Source organism: Geotrypetes seraphini, chromosome 1 (assembly GCF_902459505.1).
Source record: "Geotrypetes seraphini chromosome 1, aGeoSer1.1, whole genome shotgun sequence".
NCBI lineage: Eukaryota > Metazoa > Chordata > Amphibia > Gymnophiona > Dermophiidae > Geotrypetes > Geotrypetes seraphini.
The window spans coordinates 240299841-240313016 of NC_047084.1; the positions used below are offsets into that span (position 1 = coordinate 240299841).

At 40.1% G+C, this 13176-nt stretch overlaps 1 protein-coding gene across 4 annotated transcripts in view; it reads left to right on the forward strand.

Moving 5' to 3' along the window:
- The window catches only part of PPARGC1A (PPARG coactivator 1 alpha), a 260571-nt gene that overhangs the window by 178002 nt on the left and 69393 nt on the right, over positions 1-13176 (forward strand). For all 4 annotated transcript variants that reach the window (XM_033948475.1, XM_033948446.1, XM_033948456.1 and 1 more), the window contains one exon: positions 8210-9122. In XM_033948475.1, coding sequence (XP_033804366.1) covers positions 8210-9122 — 913 coding nt within the window. The remainder of the gene's footprint in view (positions 1-8209; positions 9123-13176) is intronic.

A 13176-nucleotide genomic window follows, 5' to 3' on the forward strand; every position in this document is an offset into this window, starting at 1 on the left:
GGGATTCAGGTTGCAGTGGTCTGCCATTAGCATTTTTTTTTCTTTTTGTTTGAAAATCATCAGTCACCCTTAATTAACAAAATTTCCCCCTGAAACAGAAATATATAAAAACAGAAAACAAAATAAATATGTATAAAAATACCCCCCCTCTAAAAATTACCCTCTGTACAGATAGTGCCAGTGATAATAACTCTAGCTGCTTCAGCACACTGTTGCAGCCCTAAGGTCAATAGCATAGCTATTCAGATAGCAGCTGAATCACTACTATCCATATAACTTCTTCAGGTCACAGCATTATAAGTATATTAAGTGCCATTACCTGTGCAACTCCCATGACTTCAGGTAGAAGATTCTAGTCTGTACTCCCTGGGTTCATTTGTTGGATTCCCAGTGCAATGCTAAACTCCTTACTCAAGGTTCCCCCACTTCAAACCCTTCCGTCACTCTTCCCCCAGACTATGGCTGAGTACTTCTGTAACAAAGTTTACAAAATTAATCTTGAGTTCACAGCCGAGCCACCTCCTCCAGCCTGCTCTACCAACCCCCTTTGGTGCTTGCCACCTTATCTTCCTTTCCTGAAATTACTGAGGAGGAAACTGCATATTTTCTTTCCTCCTCCAAACTCACCACCTGTTCCTCTGATTCCTTCCACCCATCTACTTAACACTATCTCCCTTTATTGTCATCCCCTCTATCTGTCATATCGTCAATCTATCACTCTCCACCACAACTATACCTGATGTCTTCAAATTGTTACACTACTTCTCAATAAACACTCGCTGGATCCTACCTGCCCTTCTAACTATTGTCCTCTCTCCCTCTTCCCCTTCATATCCAAGCTACTTGAACATGCTGTTATCACCATCGTCTTGCCTTTCTTTTATCTTGAGATATCCTTGACCTATTTCAATCGAGCTTTCGCCCTCTTCATTCTACAGAAACTGCCCTTATGAAAGTCTCCAATGACCTGCTTCTGGCCAAATCCAAAGGCCTCTACTCTGTCCTCATTCTTCCTAATCTATCCGCAGCTTTTGACACATTAAATCATCACCTACTCATCGATATGCTGTCCTCGCTTAGATTTCAGGGTTCTGTTATTGCATGATTTTCTTCCTATCTTTCCCATTGCACCTTTAACATATACTGTGGTGGATTCTCCTTCACTATTGGTCGATGTACCTCAGGACTCTGTCCAGGGACCACTTCTTTTTTCCATTTACACTTCTTCGCTTGGTGCCCTAATCTCCTCCCATGGCTTTCAGTATCACCTCTATGCTGACAACTCACATATCTATCTCTCTACACCTGAAATCTCGACAGACATTCAATCCTGGGTTTCAACCTGCTTGTCTGACATTGCTACCTGTATGTCTCACTGAAAGGTCACTTTGGGCAGCCACAAAACTTAGAGACTTGAAGAAAGCACAGATGTTTATTCAGCATATGCGGACCCTGAGCCCAAAGCTGGCTTCAGAAGTCCCGAAACCAGGAAGTTACAGAAATATTTATACATTCTTCTGGCTATACAACTGAATTCTAAAAAAACTTTTCACGTGTTACTTTTCTTAACAATCATTGGTCCTAAGCTCACATTAGCAGGTCACTAGCAGGTCACTTATCTATGCCCTGCAGTCTTTCTGTTACATGTCGTTTATGCTGAGATAGCCATAAGAAGCTAGAATGCCCAAGCTAACTCACCCAGTGCAGGCAGGCTAGAACATCAGATAAGTTAGGTCTGCAGCTAAACATAATTCAGCATTTTATTAAAGAGAAAACTTAGTTCAACACTTAGGAAAACCAGTCCCAGACTCCTTTATCACCATCATCTAAAATTAAACATGGCCAAGACTGAGATCCTTATCTTTCCACTTAAATCTGTCTCTTCTTCCCCCGTTCTCAATTTCTGTGAACAATGCCCTCATGCTTCCTGTCTCGTCAGCTCACAACCTTGGAGTGATCTTTGACTCATCTCTCTCCTTCTCTTCACATATCCAGCAGATTGTCAAAACCTGTCATTTCTCTACAACATCACTAAAATCAGACCCTTCCTTTCTGAGTGCACTGCTAAGACCATCATCCATGACTTCATCTCTCACTTAGACTACTGCAACCTGCTTCTCACTGGCCTTCCACTAAACCATATTTCTCCCTTTCAGTCGGCTCAGAACTCTGCTGCACACATTATATTCTGCTATGCCCACATTACCCCTCTCCTCAAGTCGCTTCATTGGCTCCCTATCCATTTATTCATACAGTTCACGCTCCTCTTAATGACCTACAAGTGTATTCACTTTGCAGCTCCTCAGTATCTCTCCTCACTCACTCCCCACCCCGGGCACTCCACTCATCGAGTTAGTCTCTCATATCTGTACCCTTCTCCTCTACGGCCAACTCCAGACTCCGTCCTTTCTACTTTACTGCACTGTATGCCTGGAGCAAGCTGCCTGACTCAGTACGTCAAGCTGCCTGTCTGGCAATATTTAAATCCAAACTCAAAGCCCACTTTTTTAAAGCTGCTTTCTATTACAAACTCCAACCCATCTGCACCAATATCTGTCTTATCATTCCCTCTGTAATTCCCCCACCGGAGTACTGTATATAGATGCACCTTTTTGTCCAGTTTGTCTGTCTTGACTAGATTGTAACCTCTTTTGAGCAGGGCCTGTCTCTCTGTGTTTTGATGTACAGTGCTGTGTATGTCTAGTAGTGCTACAGAAATGATAAGTAGTAACTCAAACTAGCCAAGCAAGATAAATTATCTTTTTCATGTTGATCTAACAGGCTACACTGAAGGATTTTTGAGTCACATGCTTATAAACTGAAAATGCTCTCATGCTTTGTGCTGTAACATTCATTTGATAACTAATGCACAATCCTAATGAAAACACACTGGCCAATTTTAAGATTGGTAATACTGCTGTGCCACGGTTATTATTTAACTGCAAAATCCAAACCTGCCCTTTTTTTTTTACCAGATTTCTTGATTTTCTCTTCGGGTTCCAAAATGGGTTCCAAATGGCAGACTCTATTCAAGCAAGCATGCAGTCTGTTGAATCCACCAGTTCAGATCTAGGCTGAGAAAGCAGTAAATTGTAGCGTGCAGACGGATGAGCAAGTGTTGTGGCACAAAGTGGAAACTATAGCAAAATGCATTCTCAAAACTCTTCATTTATCACAGCCATTCAATTAACAAATGCCCACACAATGAAAATGGTTTTCTTAGCTTGTCATAAAGAAAGACTTAGCTTTTTCTTTGATAAAAAAAAAAAAAGACACTTCTAAAGGATGATTGCGGAGTGTGAACCCCTTGCAACCGATTTGCTGCGCAGAAAGGCATATGAGTGAGTGATGTAGAGACACTTGTTTATTATAGAGCACATTTCAATGCAGTAATCATAAATACTGCTAAGGTTGTGCTCTGTTGAAATATGACCTACATGCTCTGGATTGTTTGTGTTACGTGATTTGTCTGACACCCATTACATTCTGGGTAATGGCAGCCATTTGATGCTGCGCACAGCAGGCTCTTTTGACAAAAGAAAATGGGCTGCAATAAAAAAAAAAAAAAAGCCATAGTCTGAATTTCATTCTGTAGAGCCCTCTGCACTGCTGAGAGTTGGTGCAAGTATGTTAACAATGCTCTCACTGCCTGTTGTCAGCCTTCAGTATGTAATGGCCATCTGTCCTCAGATAAATCTGTCAAAAACCACTAGGTTCAGCTGAGAGCCAGAGGTGTACCTTGTCATGTCCATAGTAAGACATGGAATCTCGCCAGGACTCACCTCACACTAACTCAGCCAAGGTTTCGTCATTTTAACCATAGGACCATAGCCCGATCATTGTGATTAATTCCTAAATAGAAGCAAATGTGACAATGTTTAAAACCATCTCACTTTTTTTTTTTTAAAGACAGGCTTTGTTTTGAGATGACATCTGTGGCATGAGGGGGCTGATGTTAGAATGCTTTAAATACAAGCAGATTGCCCTGTGCATGGATGTTTTAAATGTCTGCAATTGAGTGAAACTTCCAGACAGCTGTAATTTTTAGGCTTCCCTGAGACGAAAACAACAAAACGTGACTCAAAGGCTTTTAAGAAACAAAGTGCAATTGTGTGCAAAGCCACTAAAGTTATTAGTTCTACACAAATGCAGTGATATCAAGTCAAGATGAGACGTTATGGAGAATGGCATCACGCAGAGACAACATATGTAATGACATCACACTGAGATATGCCATTGTATGTACTAAGATCACACTGTGGCATTAGCTGAACATTAGTGAACTGATCTTTGGTTTTGAGGACACAAGGTTCCAATATTTCAATGTAATAGCAATGGCTAATATTCAGCTCTGCATGATCTGTTCCAGGTCAAGTATTTAGTAACACTGTCCACTTGGTCGTTATTTCAAAACAGGATCTTAGACCACATTAGTTATGCTTGCAAGAATATATTTTGTCTACATTTGGAATAATTTTTTATTAAACATTGTAAACCTAGAATCCCAACAGTTAGCTGTTCAATACGTAAATTAACAGGCCCTAGCAGGGAAATACTCACTCATTAAACTGTTAATTCATGCTAATTGCCACATTTAGGGGAGAATAAATCAAGGAGTGTTATGGCCTTAGAGCCCTGTAAGGGAATTAGCACATGCTAAAAATGTCAAAGTCCATTTTTTACCTATGGGCTTTTAGCATTTAGGGGTAAATTCTATATATGGTGCCAAAAATATCAGTGCAGAAAAGAGTGCTTAGCACTATTGTATAAACCGTGTCTAAAGTTAGATGCAGTTTGTAGAGTTAAGCATAGTGGCCGGCTATTACATTTCATTGGAGATTTCTATTACGCCATTACCTTGCGGTTCAAGGCGGGTTACAAAAGAGTTATAGAAGGTGGATTACAAAAGAAGATATCTGTTCATTCGGGGAATCGGGAAGTTAGTGGGAAGAAGGAAGGAATTTGTGCTATTAAAACTTTTTCAGGGATTTCTTGGAGAGTATAGTTTAAATTTCTTTTCTGAACATCTTGTAATCTGGGGTCGTTATCAGTAGATTGGAGATTTGGTTGTCTAGTTTTGCAGCTTGAGTGGCTAGGAGGCCATCATATAGTTTTTTTCCATTTAACTTCTTTGATTGGAGGGTGTATGAATTGAGTATGAGTTTCCCTATGCCTGGTTGAGGTGGTTTGGATGAGGTGGTTGTTCAGATAGGTTGGGCTGTCTCTGTTTATAGTTTTAAATAGTAGGCAGTAGAATTTAAATTGTATTTTTGCCAGAATTGGAAGCCAGTGTGAGTTGAGGTATGCTTCTGTGATGTGGTTGTGTTTCCTCAATGAGTAGATGAGTCTCAGAGCTGTGTTTTGAATGGTTTGTAATTGTTTTGTCGTTGTTGCAGGGCAGGGGAGATAGAGGATGTTGCAATAGTCTAGTAGGCCTAGGATTAGGGATTGTACTATGAATTGGAATTGTGTTCTCTCAAAGAATTTTTGGACTTGTCTTAGGTTTCTCATAATTGCAAATTATTTCTGTATCGACTAAAATGTAGGCCTGGCCATTTAGGCCAACTAAAACCTGGTGTAAATGCCCACACCTAAATTCTGCATGGATTGGGCACATTCTATAACAGTCCGCATAATTTTTAGTAATGTCCACTACCCATCCATGCCCCACCACACTTCCTCTTCGAGATCTGCACATTAGAATTATGTGCCCCACTTTATAGAATACGCTTAGAAACTTATGTGTATAAATTCTAATTAATGCCAATTAAGGCTGATAATTGCTTATTAGTTTCCAACTATCGGCACCAATTGACTTGCTAAATAATTAAGTTACGTATGCAGTTTGACACTATGGCCAAATTTGCATGCACAACTAGAATCCAGGGAATAGCATGCTAATTCCCTCAATGCATGTTAAAATGAGTTAAGGCCATAACACCCCTTGGTAAATTTCCCCCTTAACAACAAACATGGAAATTGCAATTAAAGGATATGGAAAGGGTGAAACAGTACCTTTACTGCGGAAGTCATTGCTGCATGTTAACTGATTATACAGCAAATAACGTGACATCACTAAGTGCCTGGCAATATAGCTAATTGTATTCCACTATATATTTGTTGTTAATGTGTGATGGTGACGTTTGCTATGTGGTAATGCATGATGACACTCTCCAAAGTGCTGGAAATGCTCCCTACAGTTATCAAAGAGGTTTTGCACTTAACACAATTTAACTTCAGCAGTTAACGCGTGTAAAGTATAAAACCTTAAAACACTTCAATAAATACGCCTCTCAGTATTCTACACTTACTTCAAAGCCTCGTTAGTAGATATTACAGATTCTGCAAATCTTATTTATATTTTCTAGATCAAAAGGTATTTTAAGATGTCTGTTCCTTAGATTTTTAACCATCTTGTATAGATCTGAAATTAAGTTAGTGGAATGAAGACTTTTATGATAAAATATACATATGTTAAATATTCTAATCATAAATAAGCATTTCACTCTTTTTTTTGCACATGAGTTGCAATTTTCAAAGCTATTTAGCCATTAGGCAGTCTGAAAATTGCCCTCCTTAGAGCAGCTGATAGATAATTGTGATCTTCATACCAAGTATAATTATAGCAGCACTGAAAAGAGACATTCCTTTCGTTGTGCTTAGCATACACACCTGGCATTTTTTTTAAGTAAGTTTGCTAAGTTAAACCCTTCTCTACTATAGAGTGAGACAAAATAAGTAATCTCCTAGAATGTTTTGCTGTTTTCTCAGCAGCCGTATAGAATTTCAATGTGAAATTTTACAGCTTTGTTTGATGTTACTATTTACATTTACGTAGCATGTGGAATGAGATTATCTTTAAACACAGAGAAGTTACAGATTTTTTTGCAGCTAGACCATCCAATGATTTCAGAACATTTAAAAATGTTTGTACTGTAAAACTACCTTTATTATAAGAACCCCCCCCAAAAAAAAAAAAAAACATTATACAACTTACTGTTAATGATGTCAAAGTGATATAGACTTTTGTCTGGGGAGCAATGTTGGAGGTCTATCACAAGCTCCACCCAAATCCGCAAACAATCTTCAAACTCAAGGAAGTGCTCTAGATGATCTGGGGTAGGATTGTTAGATTTTACTAAAGTAAAATCTGGACCCCCCTAGATCCGCCCCCATCCACACCCAGTTCTGCCCATCCCCACCCTATTACATCCCAACCTCGCCCCCAATCCCACCCATCTCCGCCCCCGCTGCCTGCTCTCGTTGGGCAGGAGAAAATCCGTGCATGCGCAGATGGCATGTGATTATGCGACGCGCACGTGTGTGTGATGTCATTGCATGGCATCCACGCATGCCGAAAATGTAGGCCTGTTAAACCCTGGCCTACATTTCCAGTGCTTAGGGTCACTGCGATTCTGGAAGTAGCGCCTCTCCATTATTGACATGCAGCATGCCCTCATTTGTAGGCACCTGCGGTGGTAGGCGTCGGTTCCAGAATCGGTCCTTTTGAACATTCACTGTGATTGCAAAATTTATGATACATTGCTAATTTTATCATTTGAATGATGTTCTTTTACTGTTTCAGTTCAAACATTTTTAATGTGCAGAAATCACTAGGTAGTAACACTAAAATGTCAGTAATATCAGCAAAGTTTAAGATAGTTAATTGTTGTTTAATAGCAATATGTAAGGATTAAGACTAATAAGTACATACAATTTTTCAGTAAAATTCAAAGCGGTTACTAAGAAAACAACAAAAACAAATGAACAAAAGATAACAACAAATCTCTAGGGAGTTACTATTTTTTGCCTCACCCTGTATAATAGGTGCAAACCATGAAGATGATTTTAATGGGTGATTTTTTTTATGCTAGTTTTATGATAGAAACTATCTGCATGGGTTTCCTTTGACAATTAGGTAAGTGGTTTGTGTGGTGAAAGCACCTGCTAGCTATTCAAATTGATCTGAAAATGTGAGCTCAAATAGTTTGTGTAACAGTAATCTGTGCAATCAGAATGAATTAGAAGCAAATGATAGTTACACTCATGCAGTACTGTTAAACTGTTAGTAGAAAACCTTGTGAACATCATTACTGCCCTGTGGTAAATAATGTTAGTTTACAGTAGAATATATCTTTGTCTAGAAGTATATTTTCCACTTGTGCTTTCATTAGTAAAAACAGGTTTATCTCCTGATCCTCTGTTTCAGGCCTAACTCCACCTACAACCCCTCCTCACAAAACTAATCAAGACAATCCTTTTAGGACTTCACCTAAGCTGAAGTCATCATGTAAGACTACTGTTATACCTTCAAAGAAACCTCGCTACAGTGAGTCCTCCAGTTCCCAAGGAACTAACTCAAGCAAGAAAGGTCCAGAGCAATCTGAGCTGTATGCACAGCTCAGCAAGACTTCAGTTCAAATCAGTGGACTTGAGGACAGAAAAACAAAGCGGCCTAGTTTAAGGCTGTTTGGTGATCATGATTATTGTCAGTCTGTGAATATAAAACCAGAAATAATACACATTGAGATCATGCAGGAGCTTCAGGACTCCAGACAAGTAGAACGCAAAGATTCCTCATCCGGCCAGAAGGGGCAATTGTGTTCTGCCGTCAGCCAAGATCAGCACTACACAAAAGAGGGTGCAAAGCAGCCAACACAATTCCCCTCCCAAAATAATAATAGAAAACAGCTGCAAGACCAGGAAATCCGGGCTGAACTTAACAAGCACTTTGGCCACCCTAATAAGGCTGTTTTTGACGAAGAAAAGAAGACCAGCAAAGTGAGGGACAATGATTATAGTGATGAACAATTCTCTAAACTACCTATGTTTATAAATTCAGGACTTGCTATGACCGGTCTCTTTGAAGACAGTGAAGATGAAAATGATAAACTGTACTACCCTTGGGATGGGGCACAGTGCTATTCGTTGTTTGATGTATCGCCTTCTTGCTCTTCTTTTAACTCTCCATGCAGAGACTCAGTTTCTCCACCAACATCCTTATTTTCACAAAGGGTGCGCTCCAGGTCAAGATCCAGTTCCTCCTCCCAGCACAGGTCTTGCTCTCATTCTCCATATTCTCGGTCGAGATCAAGATCCCCGTGCAGTCGATCTTCATCAAGGTATGCAAACTACAGATGCAAAGCATGACTTTGAGCTTGTGAACTGATGTGGCCGAACCAGACTGAGCCATTTCAACATTTTCAGTGTGATCCCTTATACCAGTAGTTCTCAGTCCAGTCTTTGGGTCACCCCATTCCAGTTGGGCCGTACTCTATACATGGTGCCTAAAAAAATTGGTACAAAAAAAGGATGGCGCTATGCACAATTCTATAAGTTATTCACTGTTTATAGAATCTTGTTTAGTGGCCATACGTGTGACTAACATTTAAATGCACTTATTTAAGCCAGCGAAAACAGGCCTAAATACCTATGCCTATGTTGTGCACAGATCAAACATATCGTATAGCAGTGCACCCAACTTTTAGGAATGCCCATGATCCACCCATGCTCCTTCCTTGGCCATGCCCCCTTTTCAGATTCACGCATTAGAATTAATGTACATTACTTTACAGAAAACACTTAGAAAGTTCAGCATGAAACTTCTAATAATGCCAATTAGCGTCAGTCATTAGGTATTAATTGCCAATTATTGGCACTGATTGGCTTAACATAAGAATAGCCATACTGGGTCAAATTAGTGGTCCATCTAACTCAGTATCCTGTTAATTTAATAGTTTTGTGTGCATAACTCGGCAATGAGCATTCTGCATGCACAACTTTGGTCACACTATACAGAGTCTGGCCCAATGTGTACATTTGCATGAATTGCTTACTTGGTATGCAAATCTATCTCATGCATATTCTTTATGGATATCCTAAAAATCCAACTGGCTGGATACGTCCTAAGGGCTGTGATGAGAAGCACTGACCTATGTAATCTCACACCAGAGCGATTAAACCTGCCAACCTGTTGCATGTTCTCAACTTAGGTTTGTTTTTTATATATATATATATATATATATACTCCAACTATATATATATATATATATATATATATATAGGACGTATCCAGCCTGTTGGGTTTTTAGTATATATATATATATGTGTGCCATACCAAAGGACTTTCATACTTTTCACCTTCCCCAAAGACTCAAAGGGGACAGTTCTATAATTGGGTGCTTCCTGTTAGGCTCCCTGATGCAGCATGATGAGGACCTGTTCTGCAATGGCTTCTGTTTACCCAAATGCCGTTTCAGAATACCAACATTACCAGATATTGGAACACCTAACATTTAGGTGTCTGCTGTTACACTAGCCATCAACCTGGCCTAAAGATATGAGCAACTTGCAGAATTCTGTAAGTCAGGTGTGTAACTGGGAGCCCTGCTCCCCTTTCCCCATGCATATGCCTCTATGCTATATCACTTGTGCACACTCTCATAGAATTGCCTTTGGGGCACTAGTATGCATAAGTGCTATTTTTCTGTGCATTTACATGCACAAGGAGTACATAACCATGGTCGCCTAGTTATAGAATTGCCCTTAAAATAGGGGAAAAAAGATTTTGTGCATCAACATTTAAAAACTATTTAATTCAGAGCAGTTGAAATTGTGAAACATAATGGTCTGTCAGTAGCCTCTCAAAGTCAATTCAGTATGCCCTCCATTAATTCTGTATGCATTGTATTTACAATATAGTACTAATGCAACTTATATTTCAAGAATGCAAATAAGTAGTGGGAAATCAGGATAAGCTAGGTGAATGCAAGTTGGAAGGACTGAATGATGTCTCCCATTGATGTTTGCAGTCTCTTACTGTTTCACACTTTTTAACATTTAAAACCCCACTTATACCATAGAACAGTGAGCTGAATCTACAATAGCCATATAAAATATAAAGGGCCCCCTTTATCGAGCTGCACTAGAGGTTTTTAGCGCGAGCTGGTGTGGTAAATGCTCCGACACTCATAGAATTCCTATGAGCATTGAAGCACTTAAGCTCACCATCCCACACTAAAAATCTCTAGCGCAGGGGAGGGGGGGGGGGGATAACTAATAGAAATGTCTATTATTACCTGATAAATGCAAAGACCAAGTTTTCAACAAGGGTATAGTGGGCAGCTGTCTTGGTGTGCCAGAGTGAAAGAAATGGTGCTTCCACTGGGCATGTTGCATTTTTTTCCCCCCAAGCTTGAGTCGTGGCATCCCATTAGACCTTAAGATGTGGGTTAAGGGGCTGGCAGCTGGCAGAGGCTGTAGCTCTAATCACTGTGCCATGAGAGTGTGTGGCGCAGTGATTAGAACTACATTCTCAGGACCCTGTGGTTGTGGGCTCAAATCCCACGCTGCTCCTTGTGATCCTGGGCAAGTCACTTAATCCCCCCATTGCCCCAGGCACATTAGGTAGAGTGTGAGCCTACCGAGACAGATAGGGAAAAATGCTTGAATACCTGAATGTAAACCACTTAGTCCATAAGTGGTATAGAAATACTAAAAAATAAATAAAATAAAATGTCTGCTGGTTTATGCATGCCCCTTTAATTTGGTGTTTGCAATATGATGCTGTTGTGCAGACTGAACATTGAGAGCCACTTGGATGTTGGAGTAAGTGCCATAGTCACCATTGCACACCTTTTAGGGGGCAAACCTGAGTCCCATATCCTCAGATGGTGCTGCCTTTGTTCCCCTATCTTCAGAGAAGTCACCCCCCCCCCCCAACTCATTGCTGCATTATCATTCCCCTCCAATTTCTGCATCCTCATCCAGTAGCATCCAAAGGGTAATTCCAGCCCAAGTACATGTTTTATGATCCCTATTAAAAAAAGTCAAATATACCAGAAATTGTCCTCTTTAATGGTATCTAGATGAGCCACCGATGAGAGCTTACCTGGAGGGAACAGCAATATGCTTGTTTGACCTCCCTTTAATGCGAGGATAGTGCTTTCCTATTTTTGTTTGTCATTCCTTTTCTCATTTTCCTTTTTATCTTTGGTGGTATATCAAGTGCTAATAAATGATAAACAATATCATATCATTGCTGAAGGCAACTATCTATTCAATTATACTTTGGAGCTACAGAGTGCATTCCACTGAACTAGGATCCTGGTGTATTTTTCAGGTATATTCAGGAATATTCAGTCATGATCAATGTTTTCAGTTCATCTGTATTCTACCAGTTTCTGAAAAAAGTGAGAATCCAATATCATAATTTTATCATTATTCTTATGTCCATTTTTATATACCCAGGATTACTAGTAGAGTGGAAATTTTAAAAGAGGAATTCTTGGGGTATAATTGCGACAACTGGATAATTCCTCAAAATCATCATAAAAAGTAGCTGGCAGTTCCCCGTGGAAGTAAAACAAGAGAATTCCTGTGTTATAATCGACAGAGAGTACAGTATGTAATGGTTGCCTGGTAGATAACAGCATTATTATGAACAATTATAGGAAAGGTCAGATGTTTTTATAGCTCAAGAATGGCAAAGCCACTACTTATAATATGTATTCCTGTTTTCTACATGTATGTATCTTTCTAATTATTTTATTTGATGGACTCTGTAATCATCACAACATTCCATGGTGGTGGTAATATTCAGCCTGCTGTGGTAAGCAACTTGTATGCCGTTCACAGCTGCGAGCTGAACACCAGATATTCAGTGCCCGGGTATGTGTTCCTTGGCATTGAATATCTGGGTATATATGATAACCCAAAAGTTAAGCAGGCACTAGCTGATGTTCAGACCCAGTAGCATAGTAAAGTGGAGGGGGGGGGGAGAATCGCCCCTGGTACCGTCTTGGTCGTGGCACTGACACATTTCTGCCCCCCAATGCCATGCTCAAATCCTACCTTCCCCCCATACCTCTTTAAATGTTTGTCAGCATGAGCACCATCTCCTGCTGATATCAGAGGTAAAGCTAACACTGGCGCGAGAAGCAGGCCGGAGAAGCTGTTCGCACTGGTGAAGATTTAAAGTGGTATGGGGAAATGGAGGGCACAAATGTGGTGGGGGTGCTGAAGGAGCTGGGGGGAGGGTGTCAGAAAAGGAAGGCATGGGGGGGGGGCGCCTTCCTACCCTCATTATGCCACTGTTCAGACCAGTGCCTAGTTAACTCGGTGCATAAAGTTAGGACAGCCTTTTTGCTGTCCTAAATTTATGCATTTAGCTGGTTG